This window comes from Myotis davidii, unplaced genomic scaffold, assembly GCF_000327345.1.
Source record: "Myotis davidii unplaced genomic scaffold, ASM32734v1 scaffold570, whole genome shotgun sequence".
Classification (NCBI taxonomy): Eukaryota; Metazoa; Chordata; class Mammalia; order Chiroptera; family Vespertilionidae; genus Myotis; species Myotis davidii.
Window position 1 is genome coordinate 3,987,435 of NW_006283631.1, and position 25,597 is coordinate 4,013,031.

At 40.8% G+C, this 25,597-nt stretch overlaps 1 protein-coding gene across 8 annotated transcripts in view; it reads left to right on the top strand.

Annotated features, from left to right (window-relative positions):
- The window catches only part of VEPH1 (ventricular zone expressed PH domain containing 1), a 209,373-nt gene that overhangs the window by 67,597 nt on the left and 116,179 nt on the right, over positions 1–25,597 (top strand). For all 8 annotated transcript variants that reach the window (XM_006753823.2, XM_015565560.1, XM_006753827.2 and 5 more), the window contains one exon: positions 1,244–1,453. In XM_006753823.2, coding sequence (XP_006753886.1) covers positions 1,244–1,453 — 210 coding nt within the window. The remainder of the gene's footprint in view (positions 1–1,243; positions 1,454–25,597) is intronic.

Genomic DNA, 25,597 nt, shown 5'->3' on the forward strand with positions numbered 1-25,597 from the left:
GTGCAACGGATTCGGTTTTTAATCCCAGAAGCTATATTTCAAGTCTATTTTACAAAAAAGGTAACAAACCAAAAAGGCAAACCAACAACACACGAAAGAAATAAGTATGTAGAAGGATGGATGAACAAATAGTTGTGGCTTTTATTGTTGTTTTCCACAGGTTGTCCTTTCTAATTATCTTATTTTAGCAGACAAAACAATTTGTTAAATTGTCAGTATGCAACATGCCTGTGTATTAACATACTGGATTTATTCCACACAAAAATTCACATTTTTCCTTAATATGAAGTATTGTATCTTTATATTCATAAAGGAATTAAAATACAGAAAGAAATATTAGGCAATTGGGAATAGAGTAGAAATTATTTTATTTTCATAATTTTTTTCACATTACATTTTTTAATCAAAATGGAAAACTGAAGAAAACATGGGACATCCTTCTGCTTTCTTATTTTTATTGTTAAATGTTTCCAAACCAGACCAGCCGGTGTGGCTCAGTGGTTGAACATTGACACATGCACCAAGAGGTCACCGGTTTGTTTCCCTGTCAGAGCACATGCCCGGGTTGCCAGCTTAATCTCCAGTAAGGGGTGTGCAAGAGGCAGCTGATCAATGTTCTCTCTCATCCATGTTGCTATCTCTCCTTCTCTCTTCCTCTCTTTCTAAAAATCAATGAAAACATATTTAAATGTTTCCAAATCATATTTCTCCAATTTGAAGGCTTTGATTAAAGGATCTCTTATGTACTTTGTCTTTTAAATTAGAGCTCTCATGGTGGTTTGAAGGAAAATATAACACTTCTGATGAGAACATAACACATCAAAACTTGATTTATGAACAGCAGCATCTAAGCACTTATAAACTTTACTCTTTAATAGCACAGCACAGGTTAAAAGAAAAAGAAACTGAAGCCTCTGTAATTTTATTGTAAATTTAAAATTCCAGACTTGGGAAATTTTTTTTAATCTTTAATTTCTTTATTGGTTAAAGTATTACAAGTGTGTCCTCGCCCCCCCCATTAACCCCCAACCTCCCCCGCACACACTCATGCTCTCATCCCCCTGTTGTCCATATCCATTGGTTTGGGCAGATTTGGGAAATTTGCTTTAGTTCCAAGGGTAATAATCTCAGAATGTGCTGAGTTCAGATTTAATGAAAAATATATATATATTAGATTGAATCTGATTTAATTAATTGTCCTCCTCATTTCTCTTTGTTCTCCCCTCTCCTTTCTTTTTTGTAGGTGGTTCAGAAGTGTATTCCTTTCTTAATCGGACATTTGAAAGACTCAACCCATAGTGATGTCATCCTAAACATCCTCATAGAGATTGCAGGCTATGAACCAGTGGCTCTGAACAGTTTCCTTCCGATGCTGAGAGAGATTGGTGAGAGATTCCCCTACCTCATCGGACAGATGGCCAGAATTTATGGAGCTGTTGGGCATGTGGATGAAGTAAGTTTGGCTTTTTTTTTTCTCTCTCCACTTCCTTAAATTCCATTGGCACTCAGTCCATTGAAGCTCTATGGCCTACACATTTTTCCTGGGACTTCTGAGAGTTCCCATTTCTTTTTGAACCTTTTGCATGGACAGTGGCCTCTGTGTCAAGGCCACATTATATAGCAGGGCTACGTGGAAGGTTCAGGAAGTGAGGATTTCATTGCTGGAGTGGCACCTGAGGAAGGGAAGGGTTAAAATGGAGAGAGCAGTATGACAGATTCAAGACCACCTTATAATAACAAATCCAATAAAGGAGTTTCATCTCATTTGTGGTCACAGTTCTGCTTAACCCAGTAAGCAGAGTCAAAGACTCCCTATCTATATATATAAAAGCCTAAGTGACTGGAATGCCAGAACGACTAGAACGACTGGTCGCTATGACGTGCATTACCACCAGGGGCAGATGCTCAATTCAGGAGCTGCCTCCTAGTGGTCAGTGCACTCCCACAGCCAACCTTCCATGGCCGGCCAACCTCCCCTGGTCCCTTCCCCTGTCCAGCAGGCCCTGGCCGGCAGCCAGAAGGAAAGCCCCAGCCCGCAGCTGGAAGGCCCCGATTGGCCCTGACTGCCAGCCAGGCCTAAGGAGCTCACCCATGCACCAATTTTGTGCACCAGGCCTCGAGTTATTAATGAAAGCCCATGGCTATCCTGTCAATAGGGGCCTGGATGCAGTATGCGTTGCGCCCTCTGGATGAGGTTACTTGGGAGAGTGAAATAAACATTCGTGGATGTTAAAAGTTCTAGCCTAAATATTTGCATGATGGAATCTTTTAGCAAGGACCACAGGATGCCTTCAGAGCTCATGGGGATTAGGCGACTAAGAAAGAATTTCCAGAAGTTCAAGTTCTGAAGGGTGTGTGCATGCATGTATACACACACATACATGTATGTCCGACGATGTTATATTAGGATTTAGGATCTTTATCTTTTAAAATAAAAGCAAATATATAATTGATAGAGGGAAACTTTTACCCACTGATATATAATAGTTTCCTGTAAGTTAAAAGAGATTTTTATAGCTCATCAACTCAACCCCTTGATTCTACACAGGAGAAAGCTAAAAACTGAAAAAGCTAGGTAACTTACCCAGACTGAGCTGGCTGGTGACTCAATTGGAATTAGATATTTGGTATTTTTTTGAGATTTTTTTCAAATGTTGCATCCAAATGGATCTTCAGTTCTGCTGAGATTTGTAGAGAGCCTGGTGAATGCTAGGCGTCCTCCTAGTGCAGGGCTCTGCCCTCTAGTTTCCCCAGAGAAGGTGGGAGAGCTGAGCTCCCAAGCAGCCGGCACATGTCAACGTGAGGGTGGATCTTGTAAAAGGATTACTTTGGTAGGGACACGCTGCTTCGTCTAATCCCTTTCTGTCCATTACTGTGGGGAATGGCTCACGCCTGCCACAATCTGTCTTCTGGTAACACTTCCCCGTGCCGTCGTCACCTTTGCTGCCAGAGCTGGCTTAAGTGCCCAAGTGCTTTAAGGCCAGCTTCAGCTGACAGCTGTTTGATTGGATCTGCTGATCTTGCAGATTTTTTTCCTGGACTGAAAAATGCAGCCTCTGATGTAGAAGGCCCTGGAATCTCTAGAAAGTGTACTCTTCCTGTTCTTTGATGGTGTTCTTTTTGTCACAAATATATTCATGACTCATTCAAGTGTAGTAATGCACCTTGGAAATGACTAAACTTCCCACAGAAAAGGTGATCTATATACATTTTAAAAAAACAAGCCACTAGCCACAGAACAATTATGTCACTGTAGTTTTTTTCTGACCTAAGGCAAACCTGAGAATGGTTTATTAGGTGATAGTGTGTGACACCAGGTGGGAGCAGGATGAAGGGATCCAAATAACTTTAAGAATCACTTATTTCAGCCCTAACTGGTTTGGCTCAGTGGATAGAGCGTTGGCCTGCGGACTGAAGGGTCCCAGGTTTGATTCCAGTCAAGGGCATGTACCTTGGTTGCAGGCACATCTCCAGTAGCGGGTGTGCAGGAGGCAGCTGATCAATGTTTCTCTCTCATTGATGTTTCTAACTCTCTATCCCTCTCCCTTCCTCTCTGTAAAAATATCAATAAAATATATTTTTAAAAAATCACTTATTTCAGAATTCAGAATATCAAAATATTTCTCTCTCTCTCTCTCTCCCTCTCTCTCTCTCCTCTTGTCCCCCGCCACCAATCTCTCATTCTCATGTTTGAGGGAGAAAGTATTTATTTTCCGGTGGTTCTGATTCAGCTTTCCAGTAGAGAACGATTGTAGAGCAAATAATTCCAAATGTATCTGTGTGTAAAGCAGTGATGGCGAACCAATGACACGCGTGTCAGAGGTGACACACGAACTCATTTTTTGGTTGATTTTTCTTTGTCAAATGGCATTTAAATATATAAAATATGGTTGTAAATATAAAAAAATTTCTATATGTGACACGGCACCAGAGTTAAGTTAGGATTTTTCAAAATGCTGACACACCAAGCTCAAAAGGTTCGCCATCACTGGTGTAAGGATTACATGGGAAACATTTTTTTTTTTACATAATACAAGTTCTTGGACCATATAGAATACCCATTAAATCAAAATTTCCAGGAAAAGGACCCAGGACTCTGGATTTAGGGGACCCTCTACCAGAGTACTTCTCATGCAGTTGTTTGTGAATCAGTATTGTATATCCTTTGACATAAAGAATTTAAAACATTTTTCTCTTTTAAACTTAGAATCAGGCCTTGTTCACCACCCATCCTGCGCTGCTTCCATCAGGCCATGCTTATCAGTTAAAATTTTTCCAAACTACTGGAAACTATCGCAGTTTAGACTAGGTGAGGCTGAGAATAACACAACAATTCAAGACAACAGTAGCCTAAACAAAGATACACATCTATTTCTCTTGCACACACACACAAGTCTCAAATGCAGTCAGTCTGGAACTTCCTGTGGCAGGAACCCAGGGTTTTTCTGCTTCGTTGCTGTATCATCCTTGAGCACATGGCTTCCATCTCATGGTCCAAGATCACCAATCATCTTTACCTATCAAGTCAGTATTTCAGCCAGCAGAAAGGGGAAAGGGGAGAAAGACTTTTCCAGACAGTTAAACACAACCTATTGCTTATATCCCATTGACTAAATAAAACTAAGCTGCCCCTGACCATCTCTAGCTGCAAGGGAGGCTGGAACATATAGTCTGGATTCAGGAGGCCACGTGCCCAGCTAATGGAGAGAACAGGGCAGAAAGAATGATGGAGGACAATGAATGTGTATGTTGCTGATCGTCGAGTCATTTTATTTCTCTGGGTCTCTTTTCTTAAAAGTAATGTTTTATACTGGCTTAGCTCCCTCTGGCTCTGATCTTCTTTGATTCCTTTATTCCATTTAGCATCAGCCTGACAAGATTGCCTATAATTGTCAGCAAGACTCCTTTAATCAGGAATAATGCCCTTGTTATTGGTTTCTAATACCTAAATATCACCTTTAGAAAGTCCTTCTTTTAACTTTAAGAATGCTAAAGTTCAGATGTTCCCAGAATAAGTATAGTAGTCTAAGCAGCCATTAACTGTTTAATTTCAGTGAACCTATTCCACTCTCTAAAAATGTTGTGGAGCCATATTCCTAAAGACCAAAACCAACAGGCAAGATATATACGTATGTGTATTTCTACCTAGCCTCTTTCCAAAAAGAACAGGAAATTTACTGAAGTGAGGGCAGAAGTTGAGTGTGGGGTCGTGGACATCTATGGAGAAGGAAACTGCAATAAAGAGGGAGCAGCAACTTTGTCCTGAAAGGGCTCACCACTCTCTGTTTGGAGAGCTTGGTCTATGGTGAGAGAAAGGGATAAGAGAATATATGAGATATGGAAATGTTTAAAGTGTTAATGGTAAGACAATCATAATGATGCTCATGGGGAGGCCAAGGGAGGCCTCAACCCAGTGGTTGTGTCTAGGTTCTTGTTACCATGCAGGAAAGAATTCAAGAGTGAGACAGAGAGGTTTAACAAAACAGATTTATTAGTGACAATTCACACTTAAGAAAGAAGTGTGGGCAAACTCAGGCAGCGAGTCACACTGAGGGGGTCTGGGTGGAGGTTTTTATCAACTATAGTCAAGGGGAGGGAATGGGGGTGGTTCCTCCTGGTCTCTGAGGCTGGGGGAGGGGATGGGAAGGGGAGGTTGTCAGTGCAGCTCATCTCAGTCCCTCTTCTCCGGATGATAGCAGGATGATCTGGAAGGCTGAGAGGCTTTAAAACTGCCATGTATGTCAGCGTGGTTGCCAGCTCTGGCTGAGACTAATTTTGTTTGTCTTGATGGTATGTTATCCCAGGAAATTGGGAGAGTGGCAATGGAGGAGAGGTGGGGGGGAGACAGGTGTCTGGCCACACATCATATCCACAGTGTTCTAACTTAGAAGGGGAAGGGAGAGGTAGAGCCTAAGGCTTTTGTTCCCTATGCCAGCTTTCTTGCCTCAGTAGGACCCTAGTGACCTAAGGCCCTAGGATCCTCTCTTCATCGGATCCTGGACTAATCTAAAAATTGACTTAATTTGAAAAGTTTCTCTTTGACACCAAAGTGAAAATTTCAGATGCATTTAGGGGTTCCAAGTATCACATGATTTTGTTGCTAAGATTGGAGAGATGTTAGAAATGAAGAAAAGCTCATCAAATGTCGAGTGTCTTGCTCCAACTTTTGAAATGCACAATCTGAGACTAATTGGCTCCTACTGTTCCATCCTCCCTTGTTGCCTGGCTTCTGGCGAACTGCACTGTTTGATCTGTAAGGGGAAGAAGGGAGTCTCCTGGGAGTTTGCAGGCCAGAGATGGTCTCAGGGGTAGAATCAGCTCAGAGGCAATCACACAAGTTATTAATTGACTTATGCTTCACCTTCTGTGCTTGTGCGAAGGCAGGTGTAAGAACTCTAGGGCCAGCTATGGGGAACCAGATGGGTGTGTCATTCAAATCAGGGCCCATCTGAGTGGGCAAACTGCTTCAACAGCTTGTTGCTGCATCATCATTTTTCCGTCTGCATTGCACCCAGCCGAGGGAAGTTGCATAAAACAAAAATTAACCCTACAGATTCTTATTTTCTCTATCTCCCAAATTACTCACAGATTCTTTTTTGCCCAAATTTACATGAAATATGTTTAATAGCCATAAAATTATTGTGTCACTGTAGGAGGCTACATAGTGACTCACAGGGCATTTTCAGGTACATGCTGACATCCAATGCATAACTGTTGGATGGAGAGTGAAACCGGAAGGACCAAAGGGCAGAGAAAATTTCCTCTTGGACAACTGAAGAGTTGTTGCCCCTGAAGTGCAACCTTCCTTGGTGCTGTCTCGTAAAGAGCACAGCTGGTTCTTCACCATGCCAAGAGTCACCCCATTTCTGCAGAATGCTCAGTTGAACAAATGTATAAATAAATGTTATTTTATTAGCTATGTCCTCAAGATGTCAAAATAGCGCAGGTCCTTTTGTCTTTCTCAAATGAGAAGATTGCCATGGAGACCTCTCACATAACAGCAGAAATGACTTCTTAGTAGCACCTTAGGGGCCATCCCCAGACATCATCCAGATAATTCATGTAAACCCCTTAGCTCAGTGCCAGGCACATAGTAAGTGCTTGATACATTTCAACTAATAATAATAACACCAGCAAGCAGCAGCAAAAATATAATGAAAACTTGCCTAGCTCTAGAGGGCTAATGAGAGAGGAATGTGCTCCTCCCCACTCTAATGCATCTTTTGTAGAATTACCAGTTTTCTCCCTAAAAATACAACTGTGATCTCACTTCCTTGCACAATCCCCTGCCTATAGGATGGATACTAGCTAAACTCCTTTCTTTGCCCCAATCTTCCTTTCTAGCTTTAACTCTTACCTGTCCAGGTTACTCCATCCCCCTATATTCTGTCCACTAGCATTTACCATTCCTCCCTGAGCACAGCTTGCTCTGAAATGTCCTGATCCTCACAGCCTATCTTTCTGCCGGGATAGTCTCCACCTCCTCCTACAGCTTATCGTTTCAACCCAGATCAAAAGTTGCCTCCTGTGTAAGTTCTTCCCAATTCTCTCAGGCATCTAGTCACCGCCTTGCTCCCACCACACTTTGGTTGTACCTCAAATGTCATACCAGCTTTGCCATGTTGTAATTTGCTTGTTCATGTCTTTTTTTTTTTTTTTCATGAGTCTCTGAGCTCCCAGAAGAAAGGAATTATACCTTACTGATCTGAATTTATCTTTGGCCAAAAGAATAAATGAATAATCGAGAATACTGTCAATTAAGAATTTGAAGGTTGGATTCTCACCAACCACTTTTATTGAATCGAGTCTTATTTCTTTTGGGAGACATAATTATCACTTAAGAAAAAGGAGAAAAAATATTAAGAGAACTGTTGATACTTCAGAGTTTATACAATTTATCTCTGCTACCTAATAGCTGAGAGATGAGTTTGACAGAAGACATGGAGTCATTAAGCAGAAAGCACGTGATGAGGCATGTCCATCTATGATTCTAAAAGATTATGGATCCTTGGAAGGTGGCATAAGGGAAAGATGATATTGGATCATGAAAGAGATTTTCATGGATGAGGCCTCAGCACACATCAAACTGGGGGAAGTACAGCTCCAAGGAGGAACACTCGTCACTGTAGACCGAGCAGTGATCCCCAGCTAGGTTACGTCTGTGTAAGAATCCATCACATGAATGATCTTGCTTACTGTGGGGGCCCCCATACAGTGCAACATGGTGACTAAGAGGCTGGACTCAAGAGTCAGACTCGAATCCTGACTCAGCCACTTAGCGGCTGTGTGGCCTTGGGCAAATTTCATCATGTCTCTTGACTCAGTTTCCTCATCTGTAAAATGGGAATAGCAGCCTTAGTCACCTCATAGACTTGTTGTGAGAATTTAATGAATTAAACTATGTAAAACAGTGTCTGGCAATTGGTAAACATTCAATAAATGTCAGCACTTCACTTTGTTACTTCCTTTCTCAGTTTTGCCCAAGGCTTTCTCATTGCATGTATTTGGGCTGAAACTTACTAGTAAGCCTAACAGACAAGTTAGGAAGGACAGCAACCAGGTCAATGGCTTGCTTTTTCCCTTCTTCTCCAAGGAAAGAGGCTGAATAGAGGGATATGCACTGGACACGTCAAAATAAGGCCAGACAGAAGAAGAAATGAGGTAGCATAGGTAACCGCATGTATCATTAAAGGTGTGAAGCAGAGCTGGTTATATCCTTTCTCTATTTTTACGAAATAACTAGTGTATGTAGATCTTTTTTTTTCTCAGAGTGGAATGTGTATCTGCTTTATATTTATATTGCAGTGCATTTTTCCTATGGGGACTAAGAGTAACAAACACAATAATAAAGCCACATTTTGTAAAAATTTCGTAATTTAAACTAGGCCCATTTTTTGAGATGCACTGGGAGTGCACTACTTTTCATAAAGGGCAGGTGGTCCCCAGCTCCCCACCTATAAAAACAGCTCACGTAAGTTTGCAGCCATTTTTTTTCAAACTCTCATTAACTAAATCTGAAGTAGGTTTAAGTTGAATGTAGGCCAGACGGACGTTTCTTGTCCATGGAGAGCTGAAATAGAATGTTTATACTCCAGAGGCTTTTGTTTTTCTCATTATTTTCTCCACTCATTAGTCTCTCTCAGCTGTGCATGTGGTCTCGGCCCACTTGTTTGGGTACCGGAGTCATTATAGCCCTCTTTCCTCACACAGGTCAATGTGGCAGAGAGACGTTTTAGAAATGGCTTTGAGTTTTTGCGAGGCTGAATTGAATTCATGTGTTCTATCCGTCTACTTAGATCTCAAACAAATTGAAACCATTTTAGTTTAAGAGTCAAATCCTCATTAGGACAAGTTTCAATAGGAGGCACACTGGTTTGTAGCATGTTCGCCATAGCCATGTTTTTGCCCCAGGCCAGACCTACCAGGCAGCAGACCTATGGGGTGGAAACAGAGAGGAGATGCTTTAAAATGCTCTTTACACATTATCTCACGGCACGTGGAAGGATGCTGTGGCCCGTTGTTTGCCTGAGCTGGAGACCAGCAGTCTGCACCTGTGGAGAATCAGATGGCGTGCCCTCTGAGTGCAGCCGCCGCCAGGGTGGGTGTCAAATCCTGTGCCCTCTGCCTTGTTTTTCTAACTGGCTGGGAGACGCTGGCCTAGCTCCAGGGCGGGTTTATTACATCCTCTCTGGGCTCAGAGTCATGGACACTTTTCAAGTAAAGAAGTGACACACATCTCGCCCAGGTCGCGTTTCTGTGACATCCGGCAGGCCTTGCACAAAAACACTTTGGGGAGGAAAAGGAAAAGAATGACAAAGGCAACTGAAAACCACATTACTACCGTCATCCTGACTGTGGAAAAACATCCTGCAAAATAGGAGCCTGATAGACGATTTGTGCAGACGATCTGTGCCCTTCACTTGCAAAAAATCAAGACGAAAGGATTTGGGGCGCATTCTATAAGAGGAAGGACCTGTGACTTAAAACCACAATTTCCCCCAAAGATGGTAAAAGTTAGTTAACACTTTGGTAGGCTCAATAACTTTGGGGATTTATTTTCTCAAGTCTTGGTTGGTGCCAGGCAGCTATTGCTTGGTGCTGTAGAATTGTCATCAACTAGGGACAATTTTTTAAATCCCAAATAAAAATAGCTTTATTGTTTTTTCATATCATAAGAAGGTTAGATGCTAACTGTACATAATACTAGTAATAAGCCTCTTGCACAGTATAAAGAAAAAGGAAAAGATTTTAGTACAAAATATGCTTTCAAATAACTGCTGGTATTTCATATCCTCTTTTCCTCAGTGCCACGGGGTTAAGCTGCTGATTCTTTCTAGATGCATGCAGTCCCAGTGCTGGTGATGGAGACACAGAGGAGAAAGACAGGGTCCTGCCCTAGAGGGACTCACAGTGAATGGGGATGAGGGAGATGTACAAACAGATGATTCCAATTTAATCGTCAAATCCTCTTTAGGACCAAGTCCCTGTAGAAGGCACACTGGTTTGTAGACTGGGCCAGAAAATGAAAACTCCTCAATGATTAGCAGGCAGCTCCTGTCTTCTATCTTCTCTCTCCACATGTATTCATCACTGGTACCCAGGTGACCTAGGAACAGTATTTTGTTTCTGTTCATAGTGCAGACAAGTAAGTGAATACTATGTACTTCAGTTCCTAGGAAACTAAAAGAATCCGGTAAAAGGACAGAAATTCCCAACAAATAGTTGCAACCCTAGAATAGTAAATAATTACAGAAGTTGCATGTTGCAATAATTCTCGACAGTGTCTTATGATTATCAACTGTAATTGAGACCAACCGACCAAATCTGCAAAGGGCTCCCAGGTCCTCCGTGAGCAGGCAGCTTGGCGAGCCCCATGACACCGCAGTGGCGCCTGGGAGCCTCTGCCCGGCCAGCTGTCCCTCAGGGTGCAGGCCAAGAGTGGTCAGCCTGGTCCCCACCCATCTGATCTTCCTGTCTTCCGAGGGACACAGTCTGACTTTTCACACCAGGATCTGTGAGGGAAGTAGGCCTGTGTGTGCCCCAAGCAAAGCAGGAAGTTTCCACCCAGTGACTGCCCCTTCCAGCCTTGAGCTCGAGAAGTGAATGAATGACCAGAAAGGACAACTGGCCACTGGCCACAGAAGGGTCTGTGGGTGAAGTAGTTGCTAATTCCAGCTCAAATCCTGCTGCGCTTTTAAGATGGCAGCTGCAGTCTTTAACCCCCACCATACCCCCACCCAAGCCCTCAGATTTAAATCACTTTGTATACGTCTGCTACTTCCAGCTGCCCACATCTGCAGGCATATGTTTGGCTATGGCAAACCAAAGCAACTACCTCCATGTAAGTGAACTGGATAAAGCAAGATTGTCTCTCAATAAACAGTCACTCCCCGCCCCCTCCAAAAAAAACCAACTACACTTCTCAGAGCCCATCTTCTCTACAACAACTCCACATCCCTAAAGCACTATTGGTTACCAGCTCCTTCTTATGACTGGTAGGTACAAATTAAATTGTCAGGAAAGAAGGAAACAGGCTCCCTTAGAAAGTGACAATGACCTTGAAGTCAAGATGCATAGATTTTATGAACCTGTACAGTAGATACATGGAAACAGTAGATACAATGACCTGACACCTCTGTTACTCTGTTGAGAAATGGCAAGATTAAACCATGCTATGTTATGAATGTGCCCCCTCCCCATTCATATGTTGAAAGCTAACCCAAGGTGAGGTATTAGGAGGGGAGCGGGTGCTTTGGGAGGTAATTAGGTGATGAGAGTGGAGCCCTCAGGAATACGATTTGTGCCCTTATAACAGAGCCCCAAGAAAGCTCCCTTGCCCCTTCCCTCCGTGGAGCCAAGCACCAGACCTGCCAGCACTATGATCTTGGATTTCCAACCTCCAGAGCTGTGAGAAAGAAATGCCTATTGTTTATAAGCCACCCAGTATGTGATATTTTGTGATAGCAACCTGAAAGGATTAAGACAAACCACAAGTCCATTTAAGAACTCAACACAACCCTATCCAGAGATCCTAAAAGGTCATTTGACTACTTTATTCCCAGCATTTACATAAAAGTGAGCTCACTGATGAGTGGGAAGCAATTTGTCAATACAAATGAGAGGGGCTAGAAAATAAACTCTCAGCACAAATGGAGAGAGATTTGAGATTTCAAACATACGTGCAGCTGCACTGAATGCTATTTTAGGGAAAATTATCTTAATTAATTGTTTTCTCCAGGCTGGTATATTTTAAACTTCTTCATTTGAGCACATCCTGGCCAGACATACCTTCAAAACCCCATCCTATTAGTTGCAAATATTTGTATATTTTTATTTACGTATTTATTTATGCCCTACCTACTTCCAGCAAGCATTTAAGGCAGTTCACAATGAAAACATAGTTGATCTGTGACCAAAAAAACATTAATACGAGGCAAAATCTGGGAACAAAGAAAGGGAGCATTGGAGAAATTGAGAGGGGAGGGGGGTTAACGTACCAACCACCACCCCCCAAACAACAACAACAACAACAACAAAAACTATATCAAACTCCCCTAGCTAAAGAAATTGCCAATCTCAGGCAAGGTTTACAATTTTGCAAACTGTATTTTTCCATTTCATTCTCCCTTATAAGTAATGAAATAATACCCTTCCAAATATTTCTGTCTAACATATTTGGGAAGTTACATCTCAACTACCATGAAAAAAAAAATCTGGCTATTTCTTTTTGAAAATAAGTAGGTGCAAAGAAAGATAGGCATCTCGTATTTAATTATATAATGAGTAAATTATGTAATGTAATGAGTAAATTATGGAAAGTTCAATTGTAGCTGATGTATAGTCCGACTGAGTTAAGTCTTACCACATTGTTAATGAGCACAAAGTACATTTTTTTCCTGGCAAAAGGTTCAAACACAATTTCTTTTTCTTTCTTTCTTTTTTTCTTCCTGCCTATTTCCTTTCTTTTTTGACCCATAATCAGCGTCTTTCTTCAAAATCGTTTTCCATGACTGGGCCACAAGCTCTGTGGTTACTTTTTTTTCTCTCATTCTGTGATTACCCCACATTTGCTAAACAGATATTGTGTAATTAAAGATGGGCTGCTTCTTTGAGTTCTCCAGAAATGTTCCAATGCTAAAGTCCCCAATGGTCTTTCAAAAGTTTGCTTAATTGAAGCAAAAGAAATAGTGGAACCATTGTTCGGGATAATCAATGAGAGGTCATTTACATGAGGGGACCATGGTGTGGAGGAAGAAGAAATTCTGGCTCCGTATAATTCATCCTGGGTCCCTTGAGCCGACACAAAAGATTTACCTTTAAGAGGCTAAGTTCCCAAGCCCCCGGTTTTTTTAGAGTAAGTCTGAACTACAGGACTTTTAAAATTTTATCAAACCACAAAATAACACTATGTTCCAAGTTCAAATTAGATGGATTTCTACAAGCTTTAAGGTCTGTTAAATATTTGGGAGTCAATACAAATAAAAGAGGCTGGGAAATAAGCTCTTAGCACAAATGGAGAGAGATGTGAGATTTCAAACATAAGTGCAGCTGCACTAAACGCTATTTTAGGGAAGATGATCTTAAACTGGAAAATTTTATTTGACAGCAGACCATGTCCAGTTTTCTGCCCCTTAAAAATATAAATCATGCTTAAAGCGTGATTTATTTGGTTACATTATTGCCTCAAATAGCAAATCACATTCTCTGATTTCTGTTTTAAAACCCAAGTCAGTTTCATTCAAACATCTTTTTGAGGGAGGCATAGTTAAGTTCCATATTTAAATAAAAGCCATTATTGCTTTATAAATATGAAAATTATACCTGTGTGTGTGTTTTTTTTTACAAGGGTGGGGTTTACTTTAGCATTCTGTGCCAAAGGCATAGAATTGAACTGAGTCCAACAGAGCCTTAATTTTTGCCATGTTACAAAATTTGAGCTCATTCAAAACAAAGGATACATCTGTTTTCATCAGCTGTTTTTTGACTTTTATTACTGGGACTTATTTTAAAAAATTGTTTTGCCTAGACAGTATTGTTCTACTAGGCATGATTTATTACTCTGCTGTGTGCCCACAGAATCTAGTAGTTCCTGAAATCATAAAACTGAATAAAATAATAAGGAAAGAATGGGAACTTATTCCATTTACACTGATTAAATAATCATTCAGAATATGTAAATATGTTTAAATTCTAATCGCATTTTTTTTATCAATGGGAAGAAAAATATGTTCAATTAAAAAATTGAGGCATGATAAAAGAATGAATTGAGGAATGTGACTTTTTGGACTGTTATATTAAAAACCAGCTCAAAACTAGAGGTTTAAAGCCTAAAAGAGACTTTAACAATGTGTTTTTGTTTATTTAATCTAGACTTTATTCCACAAAAAAAGAGATCGCAGGGAGCTTGCCCTCTTAGTGTTCTGTTAAAGAGTTAGTAAATCTTAGCTTTTGAATATGATAAGCTAACAACATTTGACTACTACTTACTGTACAAGTATTTTGAATATGTTTTTATACTAATATTTTAAGAGTAGAAGTGCATATCCTTGTCTGGGTAGCATAATTCTTAGAGAATGAAATTTCTTAATTGTATAATTATTGTAGAATTTATAGATTACTGGATAGCTTGGTCATTACTGCCTTGCCTAATCCAATAGCATTTTATAGAATTAAAAATGTTATAATAGTTAAATATTTTTACTTCAGACACTAGAAAAGATTGAAGAAGATTGGGAAATAAATGCAACAAGAAAAAGATCTAGCTATCTACAGATAATAAGTTAAAATTGGGCTCAGGTCACTAAGAAAGTCTTGTTATATAGTGTTTTGAATTAATAATATTCCATTTTTTAAAAAAGGAAACAGGCTTTCACAGTAAAATGAGTGTATTTCACTTCTAGGTAAGCTTTTTGGCAGATTTCCAAAATAACTGGTCCGTGTTTGCTTAAATTGAGCTGGGTTGGGATTTTTGGACATTTCTATAGCTCCCCAGCCTTTATCAATTCACAAAATTTGTTAACTGGAAAAATTAAGGGGATAGATTGCTTCTGAGACAGCCTGTTTTTAGTTTTTGTGATAATTCAAATATGTCTGCATTGGCATTTAGTATTTGACACGCAAGTAAAAGTAGCTAACATTTATTTAGCATTCCCATGTGCCAGGCATTGTTCTAAAATGCTCTGTTTCTAACTTACTGAATCCTCACAGCCACTCAATGAGGCAGGTGCTACTATTAACCTGTTTTGTAAACTGAGCTATGGAGATAAGTAACTTGCCCAAAGTTCATGACTGGCCTGTCAAGGTGCCAGGATTCAAATTTATGAAGGCTCTGAGCGCCCCTGTGACTACCACACTACAGCCCACGGACCTGCTCAGACAAGAGGCTCAGCTGTGAGGGTTTCTAGGGTTTTGTCACATTTCTGTTCTCTGAGGGTGGGATTTTTCTTTGTGAATATTTAGCCAAAGAACATCTTCCATGTTTATTGACCATTTGAACAGCCAATAGTCTTACTTGCCTCACCAGTCTTTTACTTGCCAATAGTGATTTTCAGCAATGAACCATGATGCCAAGCAACACATTAAGCATTGAAGGTACGAAGATGAACATGACATGCCCCGCCTTTGAGGGGCACACCAGGGAGAGTGAGACAAAGTCACGCATAAGTTGCAGACAAAGATGTCAGCGCCGTCATGAAGATACACCAGAGGTCTGAGGAGCACAGAGTTAGGAGCAACCAAGCTTCCCTGGGAGAGCCAGGAAGGGTTTCACAGAAGAGGTGACATTTGGATCAGTTGAAAGACGGTAGGAGTGTTCAAGGAAGAGCTGGGGAGGAAGGGCTCCAGTAGCCAAAGGTCTGCCCTACTGGGAGGCGTCTGTTCCTAATGGGAACTGAGTAACTGAGTTGTGAGGATTGTTAGATAAGCTTCTAGGGGTGTTCTTTTAAAAATGGTAACAAATACCTAGTTACAAGTAGCTCCAAAAAGAAGCAGATTTCAACATGTCCAATAGCAACACCACTTCATAAGTGTTTAACAAACATATCAGAATCTATTTTAAAAGGATTTCCAGGTAAGTTTCTCTTTGGCTTTCTCATAATTACAGTTCTCATTCCCAAACTCAGTGTCCCAAACCAAATGGATACCTTTTAAAAAAGGGTGACATTATTCTAACATCTCTCTCTCTCTCTCTCTCTCTTCTATGGAGAACAAAGAAAGATAAAAAAACAGACTCAAAATATTTTATGTTACTCACATTTTTCATTATCTGCTATGAACAATTGATTTGCAAAAAGCAAATGGCTGTGGCCATTCTTCAATCTGCACACCCGAGTTGGGTCATGCATACAAAATAATGTATAATGAGAAGAATTAATATGTGGATGAAAAACAGAGCTCACATGCATTTGGATGTACAGTCAGCCCCTTGTATCTGCTGGTTCAGCATCTGTGGCTTCAACTAACCAAGAATCAAAAATATATATATTTTAAAAGTGTTTTGTTGTTGTTGACGTGTACTATGTAGTTAGGTCTGTGATGGTTGCATCTGTACTGAACATGTACAGACTTTTTTTTCTTGTCATTATTCCACAAACAATACAGTATAAACACTTTTTACATAGCATTCCCATTGAATTAGGTAATCTAGAGATGTTTTAAAGTGGTATCAGCAGGGGGTCTTGGAACCAATCCCCCTCGAATACCAAGGAGCACCTGTTTAGTAACTTGCTAAAGAAGGGAAACTTCAGTTGAAAGGCAACAAGAGAATCTGCTCATGGTGGAAAGTAGAAGGAAAGACCAACTGGAAGATGTGCTGAAGACCTAAACTCAAACCACACTCCATCTGACCTTGGAAAAGCTGAACTTGCATTCTCAACATGATAGTAATGGCATAATGGAAAGCCATGTCTTAACAGTTTAGAATATCTTTCAACTCTGTGGATATGACTTTCCAGTTTGGAATGTCTTTCAACTCTGACCAGCCAAGATAAAAGCAGAAATTTCTCTTTTCTAGGAGATGCACAAAGATTTGAGATCAATAGATTGATCTATGTGTCATCTACCTTTCTTTCTATCCACTTCACAGATTTTGATTTTGCAAATTCACCTACTCACTAAAATGTGTTTGTGATCCTAAATCAATGCTTGAGGCACTTCTGGGGCCATTCACAGAGCAGTGAAAACTTTAAGTCACCAGACACAGGGGTTCCCAGCTGAGGTCCAACAAGTCAATGGTTGGCCTTCTTGTTTCAGCTCTTTTCTTATAAACAAGTGTCTGTTCTTTGGGGGGCCTATTTAGTGCCATGTTTTTCTCTTTTCTGTGCTTTTTTGTTGGTTATTTCACTGTTTAAAATGCCCCGCAAGTATAGTGTTAAAGTGCTCTCTGGTGTTCTTAAGTGCAAGAAGGCTGTGACGTGCCTTACAGAGAAAATTGGTGTGATACACAAGCTTCATGCATGCATGAGTCATAGTGCTGTTGGCTTGATTTCGATTTTAATGAATTAAGAACATATATTAATTAAGATGTCTTTAAATAGACTCACATATAAAACAAGGCTTTGTATCAATGAAAATGTGTGACCACAGGCTTGCAGGAACCTATTTCCCTTAGAAGCAATGTTTCATTATCACTAATTCAGTGCTTGAAGTGACTTTTTAGAGCATAGCTGCCATGAACAATGATAATTGACTGTGTACACACACACACACACACACACACACACACACACACACACAGAATAATATATCATCATATTCACCAGCAATGGAGTCTACTGAGCAGAGTCATCTAAGGTAAAATAATTTCCCACCTACTCCCAGACTCTAGAGTAGGGTGACCAACTGTCTCAATTTGCCTTTGACTGAGGGGTTTCCCAAGATAAGGGATTTTCAATGGTAAAACTGGGGGAAATTCCAGGACAAGTTGATAAGAATTGGTTTTTCTACTCGTTTCTCAAGCTGAAGACTTGGGGTGGGGTGTGGGGGAGAGCCACACAAACCCATCAACTTTTGTTCCGGAGCTAGTAACCCCACCACCATTAAGAAAGAGACTCATGCCCTCACCAGTTTGGCTCAGTGGATAGAGTGTCAGCCTGCAGACTAAAGGGTCCCAGGTTTGATTCCAGTCAAGGGCACATGCCCAGGTTATACGCTTGACCCGGCGTGCAGGAGACAGCTGATCAATGATTCTCTCTCATCAGTGATGTTTCTATCTCTCCCCCTCTCCCTTCCTCTCTGAAATCAATAATTAAAAAATATATATATTTGAAACAGAATAAAAGAAAGAGACTCATGGAATAAATACACCCCCAAGCAGTTAAACAGCACTGGCCCGTCTCGGGCTTCTGAGGGCTCCTAAAGAGGCCTGCATTTCCCTGGCGAAGCTTCATTGAGAAGGCACTGAGGGCAAACTCATTTGATTTACATTTCTAATGGCCCTCACAAATGTCTCTTAAAGAGTAGCATTGTGAAGAAATATAATGATGTTATCATTATAAAATAAAAAAGCAGGAGACAGGAGTGAGGTGGGGGGGTCAATGGAAGGGAGATGGGACATCTATAATACTTCCAATAATAAAGACAAACTTTAAAAATAAATAAATAGCAGTGGCCCCCAATAAAATAAAATAAAACATAAAAGCAAAAATAATACTAAAGCAAGAATAACAGAAGTTGGATAAAATATATTATTTTCTATTACTGGTTTGCAAATTGATAAAAAATAGAAGAGAAGAAAGTGTGGATTTTAGAACCAAATCTGCATTACCTAAATCAGCAAATTCTCAAAATTTTAGAGATTTGGAATTGAACATTAAAATGATCTGGGAGGTTTAAAGAATTCCCATGCCTGGACCACATCCAATTCAATCACATTATATGGGAATGGGGAGGGGAGGTGTGCAGCCATTAAAATATCCTCACAAGGAGAATAGTGTTGAAGAAGGGTCTTGGGAAAGTTCAGCCAAGAAAAAGCACTATAATCAATTGGTGATGCTGCTGTGGGTGCCAGAGAGAGGAAGGCTGCAGCACACAGGGCTGCACTAAAGGGTCTTTTCAGCCCAGGCCAAGTGGAAACCATCAGAAATCGGGTGGATCTTGATTCAATCTTGCTCTGCCACTGTGACTCTATCACCTGTGTGACCTTGGTCAGGTGATTGGCCCTTTGACATCAGTACCCATCAGGATACCCATTTTGCTAGGTTGTTGTGAGGATTAAGTGAGGAAGCACAGGCCAAGTACCTGGCACACAGTGGATGCTGAATAAAGGGAGATTATTGTCGTCATAACCGGGCACCCACACTTCCATGTTTGGCCTCATTCTGAATTACATTCTGTTATCCTGACAAAGAATAACAAAGGAGCTTTATGATACAAGAGTAGCAGTATTTTAAAAACAAATAAACTGATAAAAATGAATGGAGTGGCCAAGGCAATGTTGCAAGCATATCATCTAGTTCAGAGGTCAGTAAATGAATGCCCGTGGGCCAAATCCAGCCACACCCATTGGTATTTATTGGCTTATTGGCTGGAGCTGTTTTCCCACAGCAAAGACCCTAGAGCCCACCAAGCCAAAAATATTCACTGTCTGGTCCTTTACAGAAAAGGTTTGCTGACCCTTGATTTTAATTCATCAGTTCTCAGTGAGGTCCATGAACCCCCGAGGTACCATTAGGGGTTCTATTTTCATGATAATACCCATACCTCATTGACCTTTTCCACTGTGTTAACATTTGCATTGAAAGGGCAAAAGCAACGATGAGTAAAGTTGCTGGTGCCTTTCTTAGCACAAATCAAGGCCTTGGCACCAAACTGTACTCATGGCTGTATTCTTCACCATCACGTACTCGCAGGAAAGAGAAAAAAGCCCGTTTCATTTATCTTAGGGTTTCTCAGCCTTGGTTGAGGGGTGATGGTTAGCAGTATCTCTGGCCTCTACCCACTAGATACCTACTGCCAGCACTTTCTCCCTTTCCCCAGCCATACCAACTGAAAGTGTCTCCAGAAATACTTTTTGAATTTCTCAGTATTAACTTCATATATGATAAATATCAATAGGTATAATCTAGATAAACAAAAACTTTTTGAGGGTCTTTTATAGAGAGTAAAGGGGTCCTGCGATCAAAGACTTTGAGAACTGCTGGTTTATTTTGTATTCACAGAGTATCCTATATAATAAAAGCCTAATATGCAAATTGTCCCCTTGGGTGGTCATTCGACCTGGAGTTCGACAGCTCACTATGACAGCGCTGACCACCAGGGGCAGTGAAGGACATGGTGGGTGTCAGTGACACAGCGCTGGCAGCGGGTGCTCAGGTGCCGGGCTCCCTTGAGGAGCCCGCCCCGTACATGTGTGGCCTCTTCCAGGTGATTCTGGATGCAGCCACCACACGGACTGGTTGAGCTCCCCATGGGTTGGCTCAGAAGCCGGTCTGGCTTCCATGTGGCACTGCTGCACTGCCCAGAGGCCCACGCTGTGCCCCGGCCCATGGCGTCCAGCCGCACTCACTGCATCTCCACATGGGGACTCTGGCACCATGACTCAGGTGGAGGTAGGTACACGGGGGCCCAAGGGCCCAGATGCTGCCCAGGGCCCAAGAGATCAGCTGGGACATGCCCTTCTACACCAGACACTCGCGCTTCGATCGCCAGCCAGGCCTAGGGACTGCACCCTTGCATGAATTTTGAGCACCGGGACTCTAGTTTATAATGCTTATATTACTAAACCAAGAACAATCAAATGAAAGGACCACATAACTAATAATGAACAAGAAAAAAGGAGTGGAAAATATGAGCATGGGTGAGTTTAGAATTTTTGACAGGAGAGGCTGGGGTATATAGCCAATGAGAACACAGCTATAGAGACAGAGAGGGCAATGTGACCTTGAGCAAGTTGGTTTTCTTTCTGTGCCTCAGTTTCCTCCTTGTGAAATGGCATTGATCACAGGACTTACCTCATAGTATTATTGGGAGAAATATAGAAATAAATACATTTTTTTATTTTATTCTTTAAAGTTTAAAGTATTATATATGTCTTCTTTTTTCTCTATTGATCCTTCCCTGATCATTCCCACCCTCAGCACATTCTCTCACCCCCTACTGTCTGTGTCCATGGGTTATGCTTATATCATGCATACAAGTACTTTGGTTGAGCTCTCATTCCCCCCCCCCCACACCCCACTCTCTGCCTTCCCTCTGAGATTGGATGGTCTGTTTTGATGCTTCTATGTCTCTGGACCTATTTTAGTTCATCAGTTTATGTTCATTATATTCCACAAATGAGTAAGATCATGTGATATTTATCTTTCTCCAACCGGCTTATTTCATTTAGCATAATGCTCTCCAGGTCCATCCATGCCATTGCAAATGGTAAGAGTTCCTTCTTTTCTACAGTAGCATAGTATTCCATTGTGTAGATGTACCACAGTTTTCTAATCCATTCATCTGCTGATGGGCACTTAGGCTGTTTCCAGATCTTAGCTATGGTAAATTGTGCTGCTATGAAAAGGGGTCTATTTAGGTCCTTTGCATTTTTAAAACATATAGAATAGGCTTGTCACATAGATTAAGTGCTCTCTGTAGACTAGCTATTATTATTTTAATAATAAATAATCAATTTATGTCAGAAGAGATGAGGCTAGGTCTGCAATTAAGGTGTACTTCCCTAGGTGGTTTGGCTCAGTGGATAGACCATCGACTTGGGAATGAAGGGCCCTGGGTTCGATTCCAGTCAAGGGCACATGCCCGGGTTGTGGACTTGATCTTCAGTAGGAGGCATGCAGGAGGCAGCTAATCAATGATTCTCTCTCATCATTGATGTTTCTATCTCTTTCTCCTTCTCCCTTCCTCTCTGAAATAGGTACTGTTGACCCTGTCCCCACAGTGAGGTGACTGAAAGCAGAAAAAAATGCAATCACTGGCTCCTGAGACAAAATATCATGGAGCCAAGAAAGAAATCAGAATCTCCTAACCCCATTCTTACCCTAACATCACACTTTCTAATCCCAAATTATATCTGTTACTCCTGAGAGGTACCTGGACATGTTCCAAGGTTTTAGAACAAACCATATGAAATTGGCTTGGTTTTGTATGCTAGTTCCAGAGCCATGATTTTTCTTGTTCCTGCACTGTGATTAATTTTCCCTTCAGCTCAATTTGCCTGCCAGAAGATCATTCAGAATTATGCTGTTTTCAGCAAATACTCACACAGCCATCTTCACCTTTAGGAAGACAAATGCTCTAAAGAAAGGGCTTGCTAATTTTTATAATGAAAAGAATTATTGTTTTTTTTTTAAATCCTCACCCAAGGATATGTTGAGAGAAAGGAATGGAGAGAGAGAGAAAGAGAGAATGATATGTTGCCTCCTGTACACACCCAGAGTGGGGGATCAAATCCCAAACCTAGGTATGTGCCCTGACCTGGAAACGAACCCACAACTTTTGGTGTACAGGACAATGCTCCAACCTATTGAGTCACCAGGCCAGGGTGAGAATTCTTAATGAAGTTATAGGGACACTTAGATGAGCACATGAAATGTTTGTGACATGGTGTAAAAAAAAAAATTGCTAAAGAGAAATCTCAATCAGAAGCCGAGAAAGTTACTTAAAATTTGAAATTACATGCTCAGTAGGAAAATGGCACATCTCCCATGTCCCAGTTCTTCATCTCCTGACCTCCCTGTATCGACCAGGGTGACTTTTACTGTAATTATTCTCTATGGTTACTGAGAATGTTGGGTATAGATTCTAAAAGCTTGTTGAATTCAAGTGTCTCCTTTTCTGTGAGATCTGACCTGGCAACACTATTTAACATTGACACCCTCCTTGCCCCATCTTTTTCTGAGGCACACTTCTCTATCCAACACACTATATATTTTACATGTCCATTTTGTTTGTTATCTGTTGCCTCGTTGTCATGGCAGGTATTTTCTTCAGTTCTGTGTTCCTAACTTCTACAACAGGGTCTAGCACATGGTAGGGACCCATCCAGCTTTTGCCTTTAAATGGGGAATAGAAAATGTCCCTGAGATGCATTGCATACTATGAATTCACATTCAAAGCCCTTGCATGCATGAAAGACTCTAGGTTGCAATATATATATTAGACTCAAGAGCATCTGAGAACATCTAAGTGTCCTTCTGCAACCTGGCAGTTATATGAGCCAAAAATAGAAAATGGGCTATCAGGAACTTATTCCAATGGTCTTACTTTTTATTTATCTAACATTTTAATCCTTTAATGAATACATATCTCTTCAATTAGCTGTCAAGCTGTGTATTCTACTTCCCCAAGAGATGTGTTCCGGTGCAATTGTACATGGAATCTTTGAAAATCAAGTTAAGCATTAAAGAGTAGAGAACTTCGCTACTTAAATCTGTTCTGTAATAAATATTTCTTGTAAAGCACAGATTCCTTTGCAACTACATGCTTTATTTGTCAGGTCATATTTTGGCTTGGGAGATTGCTTCAAATAATGAACCGAGACATACACACTCAGTTCTGTGCCAGGCAGATGATTGATATATGAGAAGTAGCCCCTTTAGGAGACTTGGCTGGTACATGTAACCACTAGAGAATTATAAATGAAAGGGGGATTGTGGATCTCTTAAAGGCAGAGACCAATTCTTCTTTGTCGTCTAGAATCTAGCACAAGCATATATAGGCATGTAATACCTATTTGGTAACTAAATAAAAGCAAGAATAAAGAAATGATCAAGTGCTAAACAAGATTTTAAAAAATAATCTATAGTACAGTGAAAATTCAGAGAGAAATGGGCACAGTGAGAGCTTCATGGAGGAGACAAGATTTACATGTTGAAAGAAATTAAGGCATCAAATACTAGGACAAGGAGTAAAAGGGAGTTCCTGGTGAAAAGAATAACTTCGGCCTGTACATTTATCACTTGGGATTTTGAGCATTAACTTCCAATACAAATACTTATTTATACTTATACATATTTTCTATTATGCTAACATTACAAAAATATTGAATACATAAAAATAAGATTTTAAAAGAGGAATTAAAAATGAAATAAGCCATATTTAAAATTATTTTTATTTTTTAATGGTATAGCATTATTTATGTTGGGTGCACATTTACATTTCAAATAACTTTCTTGATAATTAAAAAAAATTTGAGAAAGTTCTAGTCATGTTAGCTTAAATTATGGCACCTCCTACTATGGCTGCTGAGGAGTTTTGATAGGTACAGGAAACATGTCAGCTGAGCCATTTTCTTGTTATTCATTCGTGCCTGCATTGTTAGTCTTCAGTTTCTTTTCTTTTTTTTTCTTTTTTTGGGGGATTTTATTTTTTTTAATTTTTTTAATTTTTTTATTGACTAAGTTGTTACATATGTATCTTTATCCCCACGTTACCCCCTATCCCTCCCACTCATGCCCTCACCCCCCTGTTGTCCATGTCCATTGGTTAGGCCTATATGCTTGCTTCAGTTTCTTTTAAATTATTTGTGAGAGCTAATTTGATTAAAACTAATAATACAATCTACTTGTTTGACTAGGCACATACACTATGGAACATAATGAAAGAGGCCCAAAGTAAACAAATGAGTGAGCGTGTCGTGTGGAGAGGAGGTAAACTTTGGACACCAGTTTGATGATACGAGGCAGATGGATGGATCCAGGATTGACCAGGCCTCTCCTGGACAGGTAGAATTAGTAAGGCACAGGTTTGGAGACTGGCCAGAGAAAGCCACAAACATGGGAAGGGAGGCATGTGGGGTCAGATTATTAATGGAAGTTGAGAGATTTCGACCAGGTGAGATAGACCAATGAGACAATTTACCTATTTATAAGAAAGGAGTAACAGAACAAAAGTTTTATTTTAAAAAGTTTTCCTGAAAATCAGGAAAAAAATTAAAACTTCAAAGAAGCCAATACAGAGGCATTCTGAATGAAACGCTGTTTAGCTTCAGCTAGTTCTCTAAGTAAACACCCATAGAACTGCCATCTGCAGGTCACGGGACTCTTAAAATATAGGCCTTTGTTCTTCATTGTTCTTCCTCATCCCCTCCCCCCAGATTTGTTGAGGCATAACTGCTAATTTAAATTATAAGATATTTAAAATGTATAATGTGATAACTTGATATACAATATACCAGTACATTGTGAAAGGATTCCTCCAATGAGTTAATTAACACATCCAACACCTCCCATATTTTAGCAAACTTCAATTACACAGTACAATGTTATCAGCTATAGTCACCATGTTATACATGAGGTCCTCAGATTTTATAATCTTACTAGGGGCCTGGTGCATGAAATTCGTGCACTGGGTGGGGGTGGGGGGGAGTGTCCCTAAGCCCAGCCTGCCCCCTCTCACATACTGGGAGCCCTCAGACCCAATCGCAGGATTGGCCCCTTGCCCAGGCCTGACACCTCTGCCAGAGGCGTCAGGCCTGGGCAGGGTACCCTCATTTCCCCCCATCACTGGTTCTGCCCCCAGCCCAGGCCTAATGCCTCTGGCCCAGGCATCAGGCCTGGGCAGGGGACCCACAGACCCCTCCAATTGCTGGCTCTGCCCTCGGCCCAGGCCTGATGCCTCGGCCAGAGGTGTAGACCCCCATCCCCCTCCGATCGCCTGA